Source organism: Harmonia axyridis, chromosome 6 (assembly GCF_914767665.1).
Source record: "Harmonia axyridis chromosome 6, icHarAxyr1.1, whole genome shotgun sequence".
NCBI classification, from domain to species: Eukaryota; Metazoa; Arthropoda; class Insecta; order Coleoptera; family Coccinellidae; genus Harmonia; species Harmonia axyridis.
In genome coordinates this window covers 31,365,611-31,389,820 of record NC_059506.1, presented here as the reverse complement: position 1 = coordinate 31,389,820, position 24,210 = coordinate 31,365,611, and the positions used below count along the sequence as shown (strand labels likewise).

General features: G+C 36.3%; 1 protein-coding gene across 2 annotated transcripts in view; it reads right to left on the bottom strand.

Annotated features, from left to right (window-relative positions):
* Positions 1 to 24,210, bottom strand: part of LOC123681757 (unconventional myosin-XV) — a 78,549-nt gene that overhangs the window by 27,128 nt on the left and 27,211 nt on the right. Inside the window, exons 2-19 of one of the 2 annotated variants that reach the window (XM_045620031.1) lie at positions 17,820 to 17,985; positions 13,134 to 13,454; positions 12,646 to 13,078; positions 12,230 to 12,581; positions 11,761 to 12,169; positions 11,265 to 11,710; positions 11,118 to 11,206; positions 10,456 to 11,061; positions 10,050 to 10,368; positions 9,770 to 9,995; positions 9,467 to 9,715; positions 8,146 to 9,414; positions 7,856 to 8,087; positions 7,214 to 7,716; positions 6,752 to 7,073; positions 6,395 to 6,694; positions 5,838 to 6,298; positions 5,493 to 5,726 (exon numbers count right to left, since the gene is read on the bottom strand). In XM_045620031.1, coding sequence (XP_045475987.1) covers positions 5,493 to 5,726; positions 5,838 to 6,298; positions 6,395 to 6,694; positions 6,752 to 7,073; positions 7,214 to 7,716; positions 7,856 to 8,087; positions 8,146 to 9,414; positions 9,467 to 9,715; positions 9,770 to 9,995; positions 10,050 to 10,368; positions 10,456 to 11,061; positions 11,118 to 11,206; positions 11,265 to 11,710; positions 11,761 to 12,169; positions 12,230 to 12,581; positions 12,646 to 13,078; positions 13,134 to 13,454; positions 17,820 to 17,945 — 6,897 coding nt within the window. In that variant the 5' untranslated portion in view covers positions 17,946 to 17,985. Of the gene's footprint in view, positions 1 to 5,492; positions 5,727 to 5,837; positions 6,299 to 6,394; positions 7,074 to 7,213; positions 7,717 to 7,855; positions 8,088 to 8,145; positions 9,415 to 9,466; positions 9,716 to 9,769; positions 9,996 to 10,049; positions 10,369 to 10,455; positions 11,062 to 11,117; positions 11,207 to 11,264; positions 11,711 to 11,760; positions 12,170 to 12,229; positions 12,582 to 12,645; positions 13,079 to 13,133; positions 13,455 to 17,819; positions 17,986 to 24,210 lie in introns of both variants that reach the window. The other variant, XM_045620030.1, reaches the window with a different exon arrangement.

Here is a 24,210-nt window from a genome sequence, read left to right as displayed (position 1 = left end):
TTGAGCGTTGGGCCATTTCGTTTTTGATGTCCCATCGTTTTTCGCGTGTTGGGTGAAAATCTTTTGTTTTACGGTTGTGGGTAGTGGTTAGAGACTGGTGAAAATTGCAATCAATATAGCACTCGCTATGGAGTTAAGCCATAATTGTTCAATTATTGTTTGAAGAACAATGAAAGAGAGATGTTTCGTGACTAAACTGCATTTCAGATGCACATGAAAGACATCGCTGAAAAGTGACCTTCAGAAACTAATAATATAATTTTCACTACAAGTTCTTCTCATGAATTGTAAGAATAACTCGAATCGGTGGAAACATCGATTGATATGTTGAATTTATAATCCTGAGGAATTTATAATCAAAAGAAAAATCATTCATTTTTGAAGTCTAAAAATTAAGGAATCAAACACAAGCTTTTCACGAGCAGTACAAAATAAAAAATAAAATTAACGATAAAAAGTTCCAACTTTATTGATTATTTCGAAGTTTTAAATGTATCCAATTTTGTATGTAATTTGGAACAAATAATCTCTTAATTGTTAATTCTTGAAATTTAAATTGCTTGAAGGATCAATGTAAAGTCACATCAAATTTCTGTGACAAAATTGATACACCTAGCATTTATAATTCCCTAAAGAACTTTTCTTTAATTGTATGAAAAAAAATCGTTCACATGTGTATTTCTCAATATATCCTTTCAGTTAAAGCATAATCACTTTCAGATAAGAAGGAATTCCTAATTAATTTGAATTTCATGAGGAATAACTGTGAAATGTTTGATGATGTGCAAAAATATTATAATTTAGGTAGATTTGGAAATGTATGCAAAAATCGATAGATTAATGTCAGTGTTTCAAGTTTAATCGAATAATGAAAGAGTGAATTGTGTGAAATTAAGTAAAAAAACTGTCTTCTTTCATAATTCTCCGATGATTATGTCAACGAAATTATAGCTGATAGATGAAGATAATAAGTATTTTTTTTTCTTCTAATAATCCTAGAACATGAATTTCATTCGTAGAAAATTCCTCCAAAGTTTTTAAGTAAAAGTTGAAATAAAAATTCTTAAAACATTTCCGACTACTGATCGAACCGAGTTGGAATTTTTCTTATAAATAAAAAATAATTGCAAGCTCGATCAAAATTTCGTGCTCATCGCTCACTAGAGCGAATGAAGAAGAATATCATTGAAATCCAAGAAGTCTGGGCGCTTTAGAAGTCGCCGTTAAAATTACAGTCAGTTTTAACATCTAACCAGTATGCATCTGCATCTCCACTCATTCTGAAGATCTTGCTTCATCTTAAGAAAATTAGAAGAGACTTAACTTATTCGTAACCAATTAAATATTTTCTAATCGCAATGTAAAAATTTCCTGTCAAGAATAGAATCCCAAAAATGTCCATCCTGTATTCTGCAACGGAAAAGACTTTCCCGACAAACTCACCGATTAATTAAAAGAAACCTCATTAACACTGTCCCTACCATTTCAAGTTGTTGTGGCCAATTTGCACTCTCCTGCCAAATTAGTTATAACTATTTTAAGCAATTTTTGATGAATAAATTGAATTGATTTGAATGTTCAGAAATGTGACAAGCATTATCAAATATCAAAGCACTGAGCTACCATGTCATCGGTTTAAAAAAAATGAGTTACACAAAAATAACAAGATAGATCTAAATTTAAGAACAGATAAATCTGGGTGATTCATCATTGAATTTGGTGGAGAAAGAGTCCTTATTGTCCCACAATCTTTACTTAAATGACGACTAGTTTCAAGACCTTTAAAATATACACATCAAAGCTTCAAGGAATTCGAACAATCACCTACAAATGATAATAAATTGAGGTATACAATACTTACATTTGTAAAAGCTAGTATATGTAAGAATTGTCCACCTTAATTCATTATTATCCTTTGTACTTGATTGTTTGAATTCCTTGCAGCTTTGACTTTAAAATGAGATCATTTTAAAGGTCTCGAAACTAGTTGTCATTAAAATAAAGATTGTGGGACAATAAGGATTTTTTCTCCAAATTCAATAACAAAATCTTTTCAATCTGGGTTCCTAGCCACTCGAGAATTAAAAAAGGAAACTACTGTACGAATCCCAACGAGTAACCAACTGTTTCAAAATGATTATGGCCACCCAAAAATCACATTGCTCCTCTACAACCAAGGAGCGTGAACAAATGTACCTACAAGAAAAAAATTTCAGGAGAAGGAAGAAACCGACAGAGAAATACTCTGGTGGAATCTTCTTGGTGTGGATCACTCCAAAAAGTTTCTTCGAAACTTTGACTCTAGGAGATCCAAGAAGTATATGGATCTTAGTAAAAATATGCTACACCTCATGAGAATGGGTCTAACAGAAAATGACGAGTGCAGATTCTGTGGGAAGGAGGAAGAAACTCCGGATCACCTAATGACGGAATGCTTCACCATCGCTAGCCAACGCAAGACCAATATTTGACACGAAACTTGTAGAAGTGAGGAATTAACCTCCTTGAAGTCATCCCAGATACTGGAGTTCATTAGAACTCTGGACCAAGAAGGCGAGCTGTAGATCACGTTATGGTGAGAATAGCTCTGATGAGGGTCGCAGTGAAACGGAACCTCCTTAATTAAATCTAAATCTGCAAACCAAGGATATGCAATCTAGCAGTGCAGAACAAGAGTATAGAGCAAGTGATGTCATACGCATACCTAGGCTCCAAAACGACAAGAAACGACAAAAATCTAAAAGAAGAGCTGCAGAGAGAAAGCTTTACATCTAACAAGGTCCCAATTTACAAAACGTGTGTTAGGCCAATCATGACATATGCCATTGAAACAAGAGCCGAAAATTCCCAAACCAAAAGACAACTGGAAACAGCAGACCTGAGAAGAATGAGGAAATTAGAGAGATATGCGGACTACAAGACGTGGTAATGAGATGGGCCAGAATAAGACGAAAGCAGTGGAGAGGCCTCGTAGAGAGGATGCTCAACAACCGACTACCCAAAATAGCAAAAACTGAAAAACCCTACACCATAAGACTCCCAGGAAGACCACCAAAACGCTAGTTCAAAATCTGGACTTAGGCATCCAAAAAATGAGAAGAATTTCAGAAAACACAAGACTAAGATCTAACGTAAGAAGAAAAACATTTTCCTGAGTTCTGTTAAGATTGAAAAATATTCAAAGAATTCATCCTGCAGCTTAAAAACTTTCCCAACAAACGCATCAATTAATTAAACAATCCTCATTAACACAAAGAAAACACGGTCAATCTACTCCAGTCCAGGCCGACACTCCTATTCGTAAGAGCGTTCATAATTGCGGAGAGTTGTTAAAATTTTTTTATACTCTGATTACAGAGGAGACACTCGGCCAATTTTCATTCTTGGGTAGGCGCCATTAACGTGTGGTAGAAGATCACTCTGGTCACGGTTTCTTTAGCGAAGGCGATATTAGTGATCAACTATCGTTTTGCAGAAGAGTCGCTGGTTCTCTAGAGCTGACCGCACGCTGATCTAATTATTAGGGGAGCAGTCATGTGGTGATAATGTATGCTTCAGATCGGAATTAATTGGATCTTGGGAGATAATCTGTTTGTGGTGCTCAGTGGCTTGGAAGTTTTTCCATTCTTTAACTTTCTAGATGAGATGGGGATAGGTAAAACCATATCTACAATATGTCCACATTGTCAAGAGAACGCTTTTGGGTGTTTTCTTTTTCCACCTGGCGAAATTCTTTTGGCTTACCCATTCAAGCCCTAACCGTGCCCAAAGCTGCTTGGCTTCCAAATCATAGAAAATTTTTCTTATTCTCTTAAGTTGAATAACTATATAGCTGAATTTTGTACCATCATAATGCTTGTTCTTCATTTCTCCAACCTTCAAGACCATTCTGGTGTTTGCTGTATCTGGTTGGGTTTCTGCTGTGTATGTCACGATAGGTCTTAAAACAGTAATCGAATTTACGAAAAATCGCTGAAAAAAACTTTACTAGACAGAAAACGAAGTGAAACATAAGACGTTCATGGAAAGTGGATAACATCAACGATTGGGTATTAGATATAAAGAAGGAGTGAAATGAGAACATACATCTAATGGACCAACAAAGAATGGTAAGAGTAGCACCTGATGGATCGTCTATTCGAAGAAGTATAGGAAGACCACGAATGAAATGGAGCAATAATCTCACCGTGAATCAAGACTAGACAGGTTTTGAAGAATAAACAGACATAATAGAGATGGAAGAGAAAGAAGACGAAGAAAATAATGCTCATTCTATGCACTCAAGAAGAAGGAAAACTCAAAAATAAAACAAGCCGTTTCAAATGTTGCTAGGCAACACAAACAAGTCAAAATCTATAATATTATGTTTTTATATTCATTATAATACGAGTTTCTGGATTTTTCTAGTACCAATTAGGTGCAGCATCCACTACTTATTTCCGAATTCTGAATAAGAATCATCAATTATTTGCAACTTTTAATTTATATTAACTGTTCAATAAGCTTGTCAACAACAAATCAATGTGCCCAAAATGTCCAATGGTCATTTTCTCAGCAGTAATATCACTGACAATAAGCTGCTTTGCAGCTGTGATGTGATGCCATTGCAAGGTACCAATAAGATGTCTAGAAATATTGGTGTCTTGGATTTTAAAGAGTTTGCCGGTAACTTCACTCGATTTCCGCATCATTTCTTATGGCGCTCGCATCGAATTCTGCTGTAGTTTCCATTATAATATGATAATTCAATGTTGCGCCCCCTATGCAAAGAAATTAAAGGTTTTTCCAAAAAAAATAAGACCATGTCATTAAATGATGCGATGAGAAAATGTACTGGAAATCCTTAGTTCGAGTCACCAAACTTATCAGTGGATACAAGAATTTTTAGATATCATCTTAGATACCGGTAATTGTTGGATGTGATTGTCTTTCTTCAAATATTTAGCTATTTTTCAGATTTCTGTTTCATTTATGAAAATGATAATTTTTGAATTTGTGTAAAAAATAATGAAGAAAACTTTTAAATTTTAAAATTGATTTGAAACAATCCTTATCATTGTTTTACCCACAAATTGAACGAAAAGACTTAGAATACGAAATTTTTCTTTAGAATCAATTTTGAACAATTTTTATCATTATAAATAAAATAATGCTAAATAAAAAATAGCTGAATAGTTAAATGAATACCAACATTTTAAACAAAACGATGAATATACGCTATGATAAATTAGGTAGAGACAATCAAACTTTAATTGAAAGGGCGTTTGAAAATCATTACCTATTGAAGAAGCCATCGAATAACTCTCTAAATCAAGAAGTGCTCCAAAATATGATCAATCGAATGGCTTGTTGTCAATCCAATCAAGTTAGCTTTTCAAACAAACTACCAAGTGTTCATTTTCATAAACTTGTTGTATAAATAATTATAAAAAAATGAATTGGGTGCATTTATCGTTATCACTAACACCACACCAAAAGAATAAAACACTTACCTTTCTAAATTCTCCACAGAACTTTGTAACCATCTCCGACAACTGCTGAGCCCTAGGTGTATGCAACGTAAACCTTCCTTGAGGTCCCTCTAAGCTAACAGTGGTAGGTCTTGGTGCAGTGCAGTAGTTGATTTCACCCAATGGAAAACTCCTAACTATTTGAAGGTGTTGATGGTCTCTTTTCACGAAATGGACTCCCCAGTGAGACACTGCCAATATCTGGACATCAGCCAACTGAAAGAAACACGCAAATATTCAAATATTCAAAAAGACAACTTTCACCAAAATTCGAAGCTGGCGTAGAAAGAAAAAAAAGATGCTAACGTAAAGCAAAGTTCATCTCACCTGAGCAGCTCCAGATACTGGGAAAAGCCTGGCAAAGTAAAGCGGCCAAGTTCTAGCCAATTCCACAACATTCCTCTTAATGTTAGCCCTATTAGATACATGGAAATTATCAGCAGTAACACCATATCCACTCAGCATGTTCACACCAGCCCTCTTCTCGCTTTGTGTCAACCTCAAGCAGGAACTGAGGCCATACACATCTGAAGCTATCTGGCTAAAGATCAAATGTAGGGCTGCTGGTGAACCGAAATTCTCGCTTGGTGTGAAGAACTCCTTGCGGACTTTCAGAAGCCATGCTACTCTATTATACGTGATACTGGCAGATGATCCTAAAGGAAGAAGTCTTGGTGTGGTTTTTGGTGATGATGTCGTCATAGGACCTTCCAGGGTTTTCTTGAGCGGTTGAGGTGATTTTGGTGGTGGACTAGGGATAGGACGCATGAATTCTGGCCACTCTTGATCTGAAAATCGAAAGTTGTTAAAATTGTACAATTTCAAAAAGATTAAATACAAAAGTTTTGATTACAGAAGATTGTTGAACGCTAAAAAAAACTTACTTTCTGTTTTGTCCGTCATCTGGGTAGAAGCAATAGACAATTTCTTTTCTCGTTCTTGAGCACTCTTATTGAACATATGCGTCTTGAACGTAGGTCTTTCTGTAGGTTCTTTGAAAGCTTTCTTCTCTCTTCGTTCAGTATCTCTTCTTTCAATGTCTCTCCTTTCGTTTCTTTCTACTCTTTCTTTTTGGACATTTCTCCTCGGCATAGAATCCATTTTGTTAACAGGATAATCATTTTGATCCCAACTGTCCCTAGATTCAGACTTTTCGATGTCTACAGAATCCTTACCCCATTGCACTGCAAAAATTATCAAATCAAATCGATATCCACCAAAAAAATCAAATTTCAACTCACTATCGTCTTGAGTCTCTTGGGTGATGCTACTTTGCGAATCCCAGTTGGCACTGAAGGAATTCCTCTTCGAGCTCTCCATCAGAACCCTGTTTTGGTGCACTCCGAAAGTATCGCGGTCCTGACGCTGAGCCATGAAGGAATCCCTTGCAGAGTCCACGGAATTCAAAGATTGCATTGGTCGCATGGCTGGTGGAGGGGGAGCAGGACCAGAAGGTGCAGGTGGTATCGAATTTGGACCCATTGGTGGTGGAGGTGGTCCAGGTTTCCAGTTTCCATTGGACCAGCTCGTGTTGGATGGCGAGTTTGAGCCATTCGTTGGGTGCTACACAATGAGGAGCAATTCATGATATAAAACAATAATCTTGGATACATTTCACACAAATTATTCATTTACTAAATGAGCTAAAGAGTGACATACACGACGAGTTATTAACCAAGGGAATTCAGTTAAATCTGACTTACGTGTGGTGGTGTGCTCGGACTCGACTTCCCACTATTTTGGTCTGTATCGTCGCCCCATCTACCAGCCAGTTGTTGCTCCAACATCATCTTTCTTGTGTCCTCCAACTTACTCACAGTTCTCTTTGGTTTCTCTACGTTACTGCTACTAGATCTCACTGAATGATTGGCTGTTACTTGTTCCAATCTCTGTCTCATCTCAGAACTCAGCTTAAGTTTACCTACGCTACCAGGAGACGGTCTTGAAGCTCCGATATCGAAAGATCTCTTGGCTTTCTTCGATATCTTCTCGGATTCTTTTTCTCTGATTTGCTGTTCGAATTCAATTTCTTCCCACTCGGGTGTAGAGTGTTCGTTTCTGCTTCCATTGAGTCCGTTGGACAAGGACAACGGTTGGTCTTTGTTCGGTGTGACCTTTCGTTGGTTTTGGCGCATTTTGAAATGCATGAAGTCTTCACCATTCTGTGGGTTGTTTCCGTCATTCGGTGGAGGCCATCTCCATTTACCTTGAGTAAATTTTATTTTATTTAGCTTTTGGCTATCTAAACACATAAAAACACACATAGACATATGAAAACCTTGATTGAAAAAACACATTCAATAATTTCATTTGATTACAGCAAAAATAATTTGCAATGGTCTCACCTATTCTTACTGTCTTTGCTCTTCCGTAGGGATCGAGGAATGGTCTAGTCTCATTGGGATCAACCTCGTCTAAAGGTGGAGGCATAGGAGGTGGTGGAGGTACTCCATTCTTCGACATTATCATACTATTTTCCGAACTTCCTTTCCTGGATTTATATTCATAAGAAGGTGTACTAGGAGAACTGCTCTTCCTGGTGAAGCTAGCTTTACGATTCTGACCAGGTTGATGAATCTATCGAAAAAACAATTATAAGTATCAAATACTTCGAAAAAGTATTTCGAAAACTTACCTGAGCTTTAGTTGTTGTCGTTGTTGATGCTTTAGGACTCTCCGTTGTGGCATCACTAGTAGTAGCATGCTGAAGTAAAAGCTGATGCAACGCTTGATTTTGTGCAAGAATTTGCTGCTGTATCTGTAGATTCTGCGCCATCGTACTCTGAAGGAAAGCTCTTTGCAAACTCTGTTGATTCTGCGTGATTTCATTACCATTTGGCGACAATGGTAGATTAAACATTGGCATGAACCCTTCTTGAGTGGGGGACAACAGAGGCATGTTGCCATTTGGATTCACGGGCATGAATGCTGGCATAAAATTGTCCTGATTTGGTAACATGGGCATCATTAAAGGTGGAATACCGACTATTGGTGGGGGTATAGAAGAAAAATTGTACGCAGGAGAATTTGAACCGTTCTGTTGGTGTGTGGTACCTCCTCCTTTGATTCTTTTCACTAAGCCTTTAATGTTGAGATGCTCATGATCCTCAGATGAAGACAATAAACCATACACGAAATCATCTACGCTTTCATTCTGCTTTTTACGACCACCTTTGATACTTGCTGCTAAAGACCTGGCATCACTCAACTCGTCTAGTACTGGACTAAACAGGTCATCTAAGAACTGGTCTACATCTGATGCTTGACTAGGTACTCTAACTCTTCTTACATGACTTGCCAAACTGGGAGCTTCACTAGTATCGGACATGGCTGAACTTCTGACTCCCTCTGATTTCTCTATGTGGGCCCTACTGCTTGAGTGAGACCCAGGTGGTGCCCTTTTACCACTGTATTGGGACTTGACATACCTAGGTCCTCCTCTGTGCGAAGTGCTCACACTTGAAGCATCTGGGAATTCGAATTCTATTTCTTGGGAGGACATGTAGTTAGAGTTGGCCTTCGATATACCTGGAGCCATTGGAGCTAGTTGCTCTACTGAGTGATACCTCTCATTGAGTTTAGACTGACTCAAGCCTAGGTCTGCAAGTGGTGTGGGTTCAGGCTCGTTAAGGAGGTTATCTAGGGATCTAGAACGAACTTTTTCGATGTCGAAATATCTTTCATTCAGAGCTGAACTCCTGGAAAGTGCATCATGAGATACTTTCCGGGAAGGACTATTTGCTATAGGGGAATTTCTTTGCACGGAGTAGTCTGTTGAGCTTTCCCTAGATGGTTTTCTTGAAGTATTCACTGGTTGTCTTTGGGTCGGTGGTGATTTCTTCTGTTGAACTATTTCTCTAGATATCTTCCTCATGGCTTGAATAGGTGGTTCTGGTGGAGGTACCTGGGAACAGCAAGAATGAATACTGTTATGGTAACATGAAAATTGAACTTACTTGAGGACGTGTTGGCGAATTTGGAATAGGTTGTGAAATATGGTGGTCAACTTCTGAAGTTTGTTTCCTGTTTCCAGTCTTAAGTAGGTCAGATTTTGAAACTGGAAAACCTGGAGGAAGTTCCAGTTCAGAAACTAGATCCAATACATAATCTAATCCACATCCATCCGATATAACACCTGAGTCGTCCAAAACTACACTCCAACCCGAAGGAAGAATTCCTAGGTCCGATATAGCTAAATTTGCAGCCTTGAAATAAAAAAAAAGTTAGCAAAAATCTGTACGGAAATTTTTCTTACTCACTTCTTCGCAGGTTATCCAAGAGTCTATATGAACTGTTGACAGATTTCCATCAGGTAAACTCAAGGTGAGAGCCATGTTATTCCTTTGCTTAGTTGTCCTCCATTCAAGGAGAGTAGGAGGCAAAGCTCGAGCATGAGGAGCTTTTTGTAAACCTCTCAAGAGCTTCCTTTCAAGAATTTCTTTGTAGTTTGCTGATGCATGGTCTGAGATAAACTTCAGCAAATACCTTGAAGTTAAAGTATGTTAGTTGATACTCAAATTATATTCCTTAGGAACTCACTTGCTTAGTGGTGGACTTGGTTGGAAACAACTCAGACAATGAGCCATCAGAGTCCAAATTTTCTCGTTATTTTCATTTTTCCAAGTCTGGTTGCACAGCTGTACCAACAACTCATCTCTGAGTCCCCTAGAACTTAAACCTTTATAAACGAAATAGTCAGCTAGCGCTTTTTCTCTAGGTAAAGACATCGTTGTATCTCCAGTCCAACGTAAAATCAGTTTGAACATTGCTATTGAGTCTCTGAAATCTTCATCTCTTGCTGCTGCTTTGGAGAGGAAGGGGGTATTTATAGGTTCTTTCTTTACTCCTAATCCAGATTCTGAAACAAATTGAGAAGTTTTCAATATTAGAGTGACAAAATGACTAGAACCTAACATGTGGCAGTTTTTTCATTAGAAGTACTCACCTTTGAAATAAACTGACGAGAATTTCGAAAATTCAAATTGATGTAAATCAGCTGGGAGGGCCACAGTCGCTGGTTGTCCACTGATGCCTCCTAGCACTTTCATCAAGTTCTTCTCAGAATGAGAAGGATTGTGCGATTCCAATTTGGAAAATATAAAGGCAAGCTCCGCTGGAATCTCAAGATTCTGTATATTAGTTTTGGCCTGATTCTTTTGAGCTTGATCCCTGAGCTGCGCCTCTCTTTGAGCTCGTTGCCTCGCTCTCTCCTGCGCTATCTTCTCAGCTTCTACTCTTCGTTTAAATTCGGCTTTACGTTGTTTGTACCTTCTTCTTTCTAATCGACCTCTGACTAAAGCTTGAGCTTTTACGATACCAGCTTTCATTTTATAGTATCTGTTTCGTTGTTGGTAACCTTTCCAATGTTTTTGGATAGTTATGGCACTTCTACGGAGTCGTCTGTATTTTCTTCTAGCTATGAAACCTCGAATGTATTTTTGAAGAACAACGGCTGAATCTTTTACACAATCGGTACGCTTCAGTTCAAGCTGTTGTTGGAGTTTTTCTCTCAAAAATACCCTGGTTGCTCCCAACTGATAGTCTGGACCATCTGGAAGGAATTAACTCTCAATTTTTGATACCACCATCGATGAAGTTCAGTATTACCTGTTTCTGTTGAGGGCATCCTCTCCAAAATTTGATGACAGAGTTCACGATATGGGGTTCCCCTACGCATTCTACCAGAAAGTAGATATCTGCAACAATGATATGGTCATAGGGGTTAGCTCCAAAGGAATTAACCGTAATTTTTACCTGTATCTATCTACAAACTCGTGGAATTTAAGCCTGATGGGGTATCCAGCTTGCCTGATTTTTATGGTATCAAGCATACCCAGGAACCTCAACTGTTCCAACACAACAGGCATGTCAAATTTCATAGGTGCTTTATCATTGTTTGGCTTGATGCATCTGACGAACCAAGGGTTGCATTTGGACATCGACTCCAAAAGGTTATGAAGAGAATCTGAGAATCTAGCTGCTACTGTCGGCGTTCTTGGTTTCATTGTGACAAATCTACCATTGGTTCCTCTGGGAAGTGTCCTAGTTTTTCCCTGATTCAACAAAGGTTTTGCGAAAGCATTCACCAGTGGTTCTTTGGATGACACAAGAAGATCTACTATTTCTGGACGTAAAATATCTCTGTTCTTGTCTAGGAACCCTTCCACTTGGTACCAGACTTGTCCGGCAAAATGACAGATCTGAAATATCGTATTTAAGAAAAAATTTTGTCAACTTGAAAACAACTTACCCCAAATTCTCTATTTCCAACTCTCGGTCGACAATAATATTCATTCAAAGCATGGTTATAGTCGCATTTGTCTAAGAAAGAGTTATCAGTTGCCCTAGGGAAATTGCTGTCATCGTCCAACAGATGAAGAATTCCTAGGGGCTTCTTCCTGAGCAGATGTATCACCGGTGTGTTGTCAGCCCATGTTAAATCTGTCCATTCCAATCTTTCTTTCGCGTATTCTTGTTGTTCTAACTTAAAAACGTGTTTGTTGAAGTGGAGCTGCAGTGATTCTGATGCAAAATTGATGCAGAGCTGTTCGAATGAGTTCTCCTCCAAATTCTCGAAACCAAAAATGTCCAATAAAGAAACCCTGCCAGCGTCATGAAGGCCTCCACGTTGGATTATAGAATTCACTCTTGTGACAAGCCTAAGCACAAAATGTTCAAGTTAGTACAATTGGAAGGAATATGAAGATATCAGAACTTACCAGTCGAATAATGCTGAGTACAAGGCTTTGGCAAAGGCGTCTCTAGCATCTAAAGCCTGATCAATATTGAGAGGTGAGTACACTCTTTCAGATTTCGCCTCTGTTATCCTAGAAGTCAAGGCTCTTTCTAAACCAGAAGCGGATATTTGAAGGAGGTAGGCAGTCCATTTAATTTCAACGTCACTTCCAATTTCAACGCCTTCCTGACCGTGCTTCAACTTCTTTCTATGGAAATAAATGTTACCGAGATGGAGGACAGATGCCAGAACCTTAACAATTCCTTCTTGTTCTTGTTCTCCCACTCCTAGTACTTGCATAGCTCTCGTCAATCCTGACCAATCAGCACTAGAACCTGCAGAATAAAACAAATCATCAGCAAATCAAATCACTAGCTTGAATTCACGTATTAAACATACCTGAATGTCCAGGTGAACAGTCTGCTCCACCTTGGTTCAAGTAAAAATATTTGTCGGCATCAACCAAGCCATATTTCTGCCTTTCAGCATTGTTGAGACCACCTATAAGTTCATAGAACACGTGATAGTTTCTCTCGTGTGGCGCTTGTGTCACTATTCTTGATTTCTCCAAGAGATATTGAGTGATTTTAGCACCCATTATAGAACCGTTCTTGAAATAAACCTCTAGGTATTTTCCGAATCGAGAACTGTTGTCATTTCTGGTCGTTCTTGCGTTTCCGAATGCTTCCAGAAGAGGGGCTGCCTCAAGGATCTGTTCCGTGACCAACGCTTGTCCCCTCGGTGCTGACGGTGCGACAGCTGCCAAGTATTGCATCACGAGTTTGGTTGATTCTGTTTTGCCTGATCCACTTTCACCACTTATAACTACAACCTATAAATATTGAAAATTATATCGAGAAAATTCAAACTGTATATGGTATAATCACCTGAGGTGCTGGTAGTCCTGAGTATGCTGCTGATGCCAAGGCAAAGAGATGAGGAGGTAATGATCCTATGATTTTACCTCTGTATTTCTGGGCCATCTCGATTCCATAGCTCGAATCGAACATTCTGTATGGGTTCACAGCTGCAAGTATACTACCTACGTAAGTGTAAATCTGCTTGCCTTCATATCTCAGCTTTAAGTTCCATAGCAGAGCAGCCTCGTGAAGATCAGAAAGCTGAGTCATGTCTTCAACCCCATTTTCGCCGAGATCTTGACGTCTGAGTACTGAGCCCTCTCCTTCAGCAAGGGCAAAAGTCTGGGACTGGAATGTTCAAAATTATTGTTAGTATTTGAATTGTGTTGAGTTAGTTCATGGACAAAATTTGACAAGAGGTTCCATAAATATGCAAATTTAGTTGTTTTGTTTTTTTTAATTTTGTTTTAAAACTGCACCTTCGATCGAAAAGAAAATTTAGTTTGGGATGTAAAAGCTTTGTGTTAAATTTCTTGTTGGTTGCATTTGTATAGCCAGAGCCATAGAAAATTCAAAATGAATATCGAAAAAAGAGGAAAGGACTAACGGAAGTGAGAAACTTCTGAGCTCTCGCTCATTTATGCGCCAATTGCACCCTCGGAGGCCACATAAATAGTTTGCTTCCGCCGTTTTGCAATAGATGGCTGTAGCGGTAAATGGTAGTCAAAATAAATAGATCGTAGATGTTATACAATATGCTTAGGTATTTGTAAACATAACGCCATCGAAATATTAGTCGATTTATGTCTGCATCATAAAGTCATTCTCGATTAAACTTGTCAGATTACAAGCCAAATTCTCGTCATTTGCGGAAGGTTTTAATTTTCTGCTTTAATATTTATTTATTTATTTATATAAGCAGGAATACATACAGGTGATGATCACCCAACACAGTATCCACTATTTGGAATCTCAAAGTGTGCTTAATTGCTTGATTAACTTAATTGCAAAACAAAAATATATAGATACACATATAATATAATGAAACAGTATGAATAAAAAAGGAAAACCAATTATTGTGAGACAATAATAAAAAAAAAGAACAATGATATATATTGAAACAGCAATGAAAATGATCAAAAAAAAAAAAAAATCTCACTGACTCAAATACAACCTTTTGAGTCTCTGTTTGATTGAATTCTGACTCACATGGAATAAATCTATATCACCTAAATAGTTACAGCATCGCATCATCCTGCAGAGAGGTGAATTCATCGCGCTATTAGTTTTGCGAAAGGGAATATGGAACAATTCGCTATTTCTGAGGGGGCGGCACGGAACATGGAAAGTTATGAACAAATCTGCCGAGAGTGGTATCAACGCTTCAAGAACGGTAAATTTGACGTCGAAGACCAGCGTGGCGGTGAAAGAGAGAAGTTTTTCGTAGATGCAGAATTGGAGGCATTAGTTGATCAAGACTCATGTCAAACGCAACAAGAATAGCCAGGATCCTTGAGGGTGACGCAACAAGTCATTTCAATGGGAATGATTCAAAAACAAAGAAATTGGGTGCCATATGAGTTGAAGCCGAGAAATGTTGCACGGCGTTCGTTCCTGACTTCACTTATAAGTAGTTTCCTCATTTTTCATTGCGTTTCTTCCTCAGCTGTACTTTTCCAATATTTGTTTTAATTGGATGATAACTCTTTTTCAATTTTTGTGTTTTATCAAATTTGAGTTTGACATTTTTCGAGATCAAAAATAAATCTCAAAAAACCAGAAAATAGAAGATCGTATACCTAAACATTTACCCATACAATATCTATCTGATACATCATTCTGTTTACATAACATTGTCTACTTAAGATGACATTAATTCAAGGTGGCTTGATTTCCTTTTCATCCTTTGCTACTATTAAGTAGCTAGAGTTACTGAACATCTGTTGATTCATATTATCCTAGCGGTGATATAACTGAGGTGATACAACAATATCGCCTTTCTAGATCATTTTATGAAATAATAAAAGCAAATGGGAGAGTAAGAAGACTAGCGGAATTTAATGCGCTCGTGTTATGAATTATTACCAGTGGCGTAGTCAACATAGTATTTTACTCTGAGAACATTCTTTTACTCTTCGTGAAAAGTTTGAGTCTGGGATTTATCATTCCATTTCCTGCTACTGAATTTCTGAACTACTATGAGAGAAATCATAAAATTTAATGAATAAGAAGGTTTCGAACAACATTTTGAAAAATAATTATTCTGGAACCATTAATTTGTTAATTGAAAGTTTGGTTTCAAACTGTTTCAGGGATATAACATATTTTTGGTTTGTTTCGTATATCTAGCAATTCGAATCAGATTCTAATTGACAGAACATAAATGAATTTGACAGCATGATGGTACCTCTTTGATCGTTTGTTTTTAAATAAGAGATCCGGAACTTATTCCATATGCTTGTCTTGTGTTGAATTATGAATTCATTCTTCTATGGAATTTCATAGTAAAGGATTGAGACTACACTGAACGACTGAACTCAAATTGAAAATACATATTAATCAAATAACAGCTCAGAGTAATAAATATAGACAGAGGAAGCATATGTCATTTTCAGTAAGCAAATTTTGTCCCCAACATGAAATATCAATTTTGACATGAAGCGCGCGGAAATGAAAACATATCAGTGATACGATATTTCACTCAATTCGCGAGTTTTTCGACAAAGAATGCACTTCTTATGTCTAAAAGTGAATCAACGTTTCATATTAAATCAAAATATATTGAAATAAAAACCTAAATATTTCAGAAATCCAGAAAACAAACTTCAAGCGCGCCAAACGACATGAAACAACCGATGACACTAGGAGAGCAAAAGTTGCCAAACCTTGGATTTCAGCAGATAGAAACAGAAAATAATAAATATTCTGCTTATTATAAATTCGACAATCAGGAAAAATTTCGGATTCCAAATATACAAATTTGCATATGTAATCGGGAGTTACTCGAATGAATATATTCCATTCAATATAATTTACATTCATAATGATATAGTAAAATTGTGGATTTGAAAATATATCACAATCCGACAACGTAATCTAACCATGTTGGGGACATGTTAAAATTGCGTATACTCCCTCTATCTATGTTTATAACTATATGGACTACATCCTTAGACGACGTTGTCGGATTCTCTGACATTTGCACGTCACTGGTAACCGATGAAGCTAGTTACAACAACAATAAAACAGAGAAATGCCTAATAAATAACTCATGATACGAAAGAAAAAAAAATACTTTCACTTCAATTAATCAAAAATTGCTGGGATATAATAATTCATTTAACATGTGAATTACACTGATCCAATTCTGAAAAAGTGAAATTCTGACGAGAGAGACGGCTTCTTCGAAAGTAGACGAATACTTGAAGATGAAGAATTTCTTGTGTGAAAGGAAATCAGTAATTATAGGTACGTCAGGAAATACCCGAAGACGAAATCAAGCAGACTACACCAAGAAGAAGAAGATTTTGAAATCGATTCTATGATTCGAAACATTTCTGGTCACAATTCATCCAATTTCAGATGGTTGTCTTTTTGTTGATACTACTAATGAAACATTTAAAAGAATTTCACTGTTTCGTAATGTTGAATGAACATGCTTTTTTACGTAATCGTGAGAAATAGATTTGTATCATTTAATTGTTCAATCCAATTGTTTACCACAATCAATCGTGTGTACTTTTGTCTGGTGAGATCGATGAGGAAACAGTCTTTATTTTTGTATGGGAATATCGGTTGTCTTGACATACTAGTCTGGAAGAGTTTCAATTGGTAAGGAAGTTCAACTTTCGCTGAAACAATTCTTGGTGTCCCAAACAAGAAGTTTTATTAACGATTTTCCAATAGGAATGATACAATCTAAAATGTTTATAATGGCAGCACTGTGTATTATTTTTGACGTATCTTATGTCACTTATGTTCAGTAGGTTATGCTATTTAATCATTGTTAACTTGTTTTATCAAAATCGGTGCTAATTTGTGAATACTGGAAGAAATTCATGGATGACAAAATTCATTTAATCGACACACTCTTCGTTGTATTGTAGACAAATTTGAAATTGGTACCCGGTACGGTTCAGAACTTGGTACTAGTACTCTTATATCGCGTGAAGAAAATACACTCTCAAATTTGTAGATACAACACGAAGAGTAATAGACTATTTCAAGATATGTACCTGATATTACCTAACCTTAATATAGCCAACGAAAACATAAAAAGACAACAATTCTGTAAATAATTTACTCATGTAAAATTATTCATATCTGATTTCAACATGAATCATGAAATCAATTCAATTTAAAATCATAAGGAACACTTCAATATTGAACATGTCTTCAACTTGATTTGATTTATTGGATATAATCAATCTTTCATGGGTCTCTTAGTACTTCAGTGAGCAAACATTGTAATGCTTCACAGATGATTAATTAATTCAATGAAGATCCACTGAAGGTCATGCAACACAATTAAAAAACTGCTATCAATTTTTTTTCAATGTACGAAATGATCTTTTGTGTTTAACAGATATTAATCCGCCTTATCCCAATAACTTATTATTACAGGGGGGATTCCTTATCATTATAAAATGGGGGAATGTTGCATCTTTTAAAAATATTTCAAAGTACCGTATATTGCCAAAGAAGGGTACTCACTTTTCCATTCACAGTGGCTTGTACTGTGAGGACATTGGCAGTTCTATGGCACTCGAGAACTTCGCCAGGGAGCCAATAACCGACCCCTGGGTCAAACCATATCAGGTCACCTGTTATCCACTCCATATTGAAATTTGCTATCTTTCTAGGTCATTGGACATGGAGTCTGAAATAAAATAAAGAAATAATTACACAAAAATTGCCTGATATTTTCGATAAAAAAAAGATATTGAGGCTACTGTTGAGAACAGTTTAATATCGATAAAATTTGGTCTTATGGTTGAAACCGAACGTTGATAAATGGGATATTGTTCAAAGTATATTATTTCTTCTTTGAAGAGAAATAAATGTTATGAGATACCCAGTTAAATGATTGTTAATAATTATTCAAAAGACTATGTATGGAAATGTATTTGTTGAGTGATTCGAAGAAGACGTCATTGTAAACAATGTTTGCCATGAAAATTCTTGGTGATGTTGGAAATCTACAACCTGAATCTTAAAATCAAAAAAGGAGTGTAAATGAAAATGCACTCAAATATAATATTTATTTGTTGAAAGATAATAACTTACAAAATTTTAATAAACTAATAGGTATGAAAGATTCATACGAATCAAGTCAAGAACGTATAAAATCATCAAAAATTTGATGAAATCATCGGATATTTCAATGAAAACTTGATATAATCCAACAAAAACTGAAACAGTCAAGAACATTATACACAAAATAAAACTAACGAATATTTCATAACCTTCAAATCTATCATAAATATTAGATTGAATTGAAAAAGGGAATCTGTAACAATGCAATGAACATCGGAATACAGAAATTAATGGAAAAACAGCTGAAGCGAATCCAACAGGTGGCGTATTGATTGGAGAGAAGATTAGAGGATATACAGGTTGTAAATTGATGTCTTTTCAATAATGGGTTTATACTTTCGACTGAGACACAAAAATTTTAAATCGGAATTAAAATAAACACATTTAAAATATCTTTTTGTTAGTTCTCAAAAAAACACAAATGGACAATTTAAAAACTACCAAATCGATCAAACTAAAACTCATTGTTTTAAATTATCCAAAAGTTACATTTCCTTAAAATCGTATTATTAAGATGTCAATATCTTAAAAATTATTCGCCTGGATTCGGTGACAGTTTGTGTTACTATACAGGGTGGCCATTTGAAAACGAAACAGACGAGATTACAGACGAAATAAAGTTTCTCGATAGAAATGCTCGGACAGGTCGATTTCTGTTTCGAGGGGGACAACTTAAGATGTAGGTTACGGACGCATAGCGCTTCAACCCTTGCTACTACAACCCTCACCCCCAAATTTTGAATAGGGAAGATGGGGTGAGTGATACCTCATTTGAAAGGTATTTTTATACTGATTTCAGCACAGTAATTGTTTTTTCATTTTATGCATTAGTTCTCGAAATATTCTTAACTAAGTATTTGAAAATGAAGTGGTGTTTTCATGGCACTTGTAGTGTTTTGTGAAAAATCGACATTTTGAGCTTCAAAACAACCATGACTGTGGCTTCCTTCCTAACTAACTAACGCATGAATATTTCGAGAACTAATGCATAAAATGAAAAAACAATTACTGTGCTGAAATCAGTATAAAAATACCTTTAAATTGAGGTATCACTCACCCCATCTTCCCTATTCGAAAATTGGGGATGGGGGTTGTAGCAGCAAGGGTTGAAGCGCTATGCGTCCGTAACCTACATCTTAAGTTGTCCCCCTCGAAACAGAAATCGACCTGTCCGAGCATTTCTATCGAAAAACTTTATTTCGTCTGTAATCTCGTCTGTTTCGTTTTCAAATGGCGACCCTGTATATCGACATGAATAAAATTCTTAAATTGAAAATTGAGCCAAATAGAAATATCATTCGAGCAGAAAATGGACTTGTTTCAATTAAGCAGAGTTGTGCGGGTACAGTGTCTGGATGGGTGACCACACTGTTTTGCATCTGCGGACTTCCGGTCAGCAATTTTCTAGAATTTTTATATTCCGCATTCAGGTTGCGAGTATGAGGAATTCTAACCTTACCCATTCGGTGTTGACTGTATTACCGAATTAGAGTAAGGTAGAACGAGTGCTGAATAACTGTGAAAAGTTTAGTCGGAGAATATGTAATTGAGATAATTTGAATTTGACATGTTTTTCATTACCACCGTCTACTTTTACTAAGTTGCTTTGTAGAAAACGTTATAGACATGCAACTGTAACGGATCTGAGCGATTTTTGTGCCTGGCTGTATTAGATACGGCATCTAATTCAATGTCGAAGGTTTTCAATTAGAATGTATGTGACTTTGATTTACCGTACGACAGACTGAAATAGAACATAGGCATATTTTGGTGAGAAGGATAGAATTGGGTAAATTTTTGGGTGACTGCAATAGATTTGAATAGAACATAGGAATATAGGCATTTCTGGTAAAAATGATAGAATTCTGTAAATTTTTGGCTAACTGAAATAGAGTAGAATAAAACATCAACATTTTGGGTGAAAAGTATAGAATCATTTGAATTTTTGGATAACCCAAATAGACTAAAATAGAACATAGCCATTTTGGGTGAAAATTATAGAGTTGTGTAAATTATTTGGGTGACTGAAATAGACTACAATAAAACATAGGCATTATGGGTGAAAAGTATCGAATTCTGAGAATTTTCGGGTGACTGAAATAGACTAGATTAGAACATAGGCATTCTGGGTAAAGAGTGTCGAATTGTGTGAATTTTTGGAAGACTGAAATAGACTAGAATAGAACATAGGCATTTTGGGTGAAAAGTATAGAATTATGTGAATTTTTGGGTGACTCAAATTGACCAGAATAAAACATAGGCATTTTGTGTGAAAAGTATGGAATTGTGTGAATTTTTGGGTGACTCAAATAGACTGTAATAGAACATAGGCATTTTGGATGAAAAGTATAGAATTTTGTGAATTTTAGGATGGCCTGAATAAACAAGAATAGAACATAGCCATTTTGGGTGAAAATTATAGAATTGTGTAAATTCTTTGGGTGACTGAAATAGACTACAATAAAACATAGGCATTATGGGTGAAAAGTATGGAATTGTGTAAATTTTTGGGTTACTAAAATAGAACAAAGGCCTTTTGGGTGAAAAGTATAGATTGCGTGAATATTTTAGTGAGAAGGATAGAATTTTGTGGTTGAGGAAGATCGATGCTGTTTTTGAGCGCTCGTTCTTTAAGTTTACCTTCACTAAGGAAATAAGGAAACGTATAGTGATTTATATTTATCATTTATAGAGTGGTATTTATAACTAGTTCAGTTACAGTGAATTTCAATTTCGCTATATAATTTGCGAATAGATATTAATTGAAAATTTTTTTTTTTTTTTTATCATGAATATTCACAATGTTTCAAGATAAAATTTCAAGAATATCACAATATTTTTTCACATTTCTCTAGGGTCAAAATTCAATTTTATATACTCAACATAATTTCTAAAAATAATCTACGTTATAAGTCGAAGATTGGGTTTTCACGACCAGGGAAGTTGTAGAGAATCATGACTCATCGAGTCCAAATCCATGAGACTAAAATTCCATCGAATATAATCTCGAATAGAAGATTCAACTCATTATGCGATGACCTCCATTAGCACAGAAGTGAATTCATACCCAATCGTAACCTTTATGCGTTAAATCATCGCTGTCATCATAATCTGTGAACCCACCTGTCCTCTCCGCCCAACCATCGAATTTCAACAATAACATACAAAAATCACAGAGACAGACCAAAGCGTTCGCATTTTTATCTTCTCATCATCGAGAATAAATTAGAGAAACTCGAATATCGAGTGAGCCGGGTACGGTACGTACCTAATGACATACTTAACGTCTGAAAATCGAATACGGAACGCACCTACATTATTCAATTTTCGAAATGAAAATGCTGCTTTCGCAACGCAGCGTTTCCATGGCCAACCTCGACGATCGAGCCAGGTGTCCGAATGCACATTTCTATGATTGTGAGTGTGTGTATGTGCGTTCATTTATTTATAATTGTTATTTATGATAAAATATGAGGTATTTATGTGGTGAGGCATGACGTGGGCATGTGTATGGTGTTGTTAAGGAACGAGGATGCATTTCGATGCGAATTTTTCGAATGTTATTACGAAGGTCGTTGCATTTATTGCTGTAAGAGCGGGTTCGTTATACTTGGTGAATAACGGGTGTCACATTTAAGAGGGAACACCATCACGTGGTTGCTCAGTTCAAAACGAAATAATAAATATTTGTTCTTACAAATCATCGATTTTTATGGGGTTTTCACATTATTTCCTTAAACAATAATCGACATATGAGAAAGTAAATATCTTTAATTTGAGGATGAAAAAAAAATTTTTAACTTTTCGTTTTTCGCAAAGTAATTGATGTTAATAATAATGAATGAGTTCATTCGAATATTAGGCCAATTGAAAAATCTTTGATTTGATGCACAGATGGCGGTGCTAGTATTAAATCCATATGATTTTTAGTTAGTACCAATCTTCAAACGATACGTGTCAAAATTTGACATCAGTCCGACCATTAGTTTGTGAGATATTGCGTTGTGAGTGTAGCTACTTTTGTTATTTGAAAAAAGATGGAAAAACAAGAATTCTGTGTGCTGATAAAATATTGCTTTTTGAAGGGACAAAATACAGTTGAAGCAAAATTTTGACTTGATGAAGAGTTTCCGGGGTCTGCACCAGGAAAATCAACCATCATTGATTGGTATGCTGAGTTTGAACGTGGTGAAATGAGCACCGAAGACGGCGAACGCATTGGACGCCCAAAAGAGGCTGTCACCGACGAAAAAATCAAAAAAATTCACAAAATAATTTTGAATGATCGTAAAGTGAAGTTGATGAAGATAGCAGACATTGTGAAGATATCATCTGAACGTGTACATCATATTATTCACGAATATTTGTACATGAGAAAGCTGTGTGCAAAAATGGGTGCCGCGCGAGTTCACAATCGATCAAAAGTATCAACGGGTTAATGATTCTGAGCAGTGTTAGAAGCTGTTTAAGTGCAATAAACATAAATTTTTCGTCGATATTTGACAATGGATGAAACATGGCCCCATCATTTCAGTCCGAAGTTCAATCGACAGTCAGCTGAGTGGACTGCACACGATGAACCGAATACAAAGCGAGAAAAACACTACAGTCAGCTGGCAAGATTATGACATCAGTATTCTGGGATGCGCAATGTATCATATTCAATGATTACCTCCAAAAGGGCCAGACCATCAACAGCGATTATAATATAGAGTTATTGTAGCGTTTGAAGGATGAAATCATTGAAAAACGGCCCCATTTGGAAAAAAGATGCTGTTTCATCAAGACAATGCGGAGTATCACAAATCAATGAAAACAAAGGCAAAATTGCATGAATTGGGCTTCGAATTGCTTCTGCATCCACCGTATTCGCCAAATCTGGCCCCTGCTACTTTTTCCTGTTCTCAGACCTCAAAAGAATGCTCGCTGGAAAGAAATTTAGCGCCAATGAAGAAGTAATCGCAGAAACTGAGGCCTATTTTGAAGCGAAAGACAAATCGTAATACAAAAATGGTATAGAAAATTTGGAAGATCGCTATAATCGCTGTATCGCCCTCGAAGGCAACTATGTTGTATAATAAAATCGAATTTTGCCAAAAAAAAAAGTTTTTTACTATGGTAGACCGGGGACTTTTCAATTGGCTTGTTATGTATTATTTTTTGTTTCTTTGTTTATTTTTTATTTAATTTGATATTAGTTTGTGATTAACTAATCAGTTAGAGGTTAAACCTGAGTAAGTTTTTTTCTTTGTACTGTGTAGCGAAACAATTGTAATTCATAATTGGAAATATAAGAGGTACCAGTCATTTTATATTCGTTTCAAAAAAATTTCCATCGATTAAATAAAGAGTCAATCCAATAATTATATTCAATAGGTTGAATTTGACTGGTACTCAATGGGTACCAAAATCTATATCAAGGCTACCGCCTAAAGCTTATATTCCGAAAGAACTCCTAGTTACCTGAATCCTTCACACAACACACAGAGTATATACCAACGATTCCTAAAAACACCGTTCGAAACGATGAGACACAGATAAAAGTTGCAATCGATAAAGCCCGACAACAACAATAAATTGCTATTAGCGGTGACTAATTCAACATTCCTGCATGTGTGTAATGTCCACGGCATCAGCTATGAGAACGTTCATGTTTACCTTGGAACGCCATTCCCAAACATTTCTGCGAATAGAAAGTAAAGAAACTTCTCTGGATATTTAGGCGGATGTCTACGATAGGTATATGAACGTACCAATTGTTTTTATGTGGAAGATGCGTTGTTGAGAA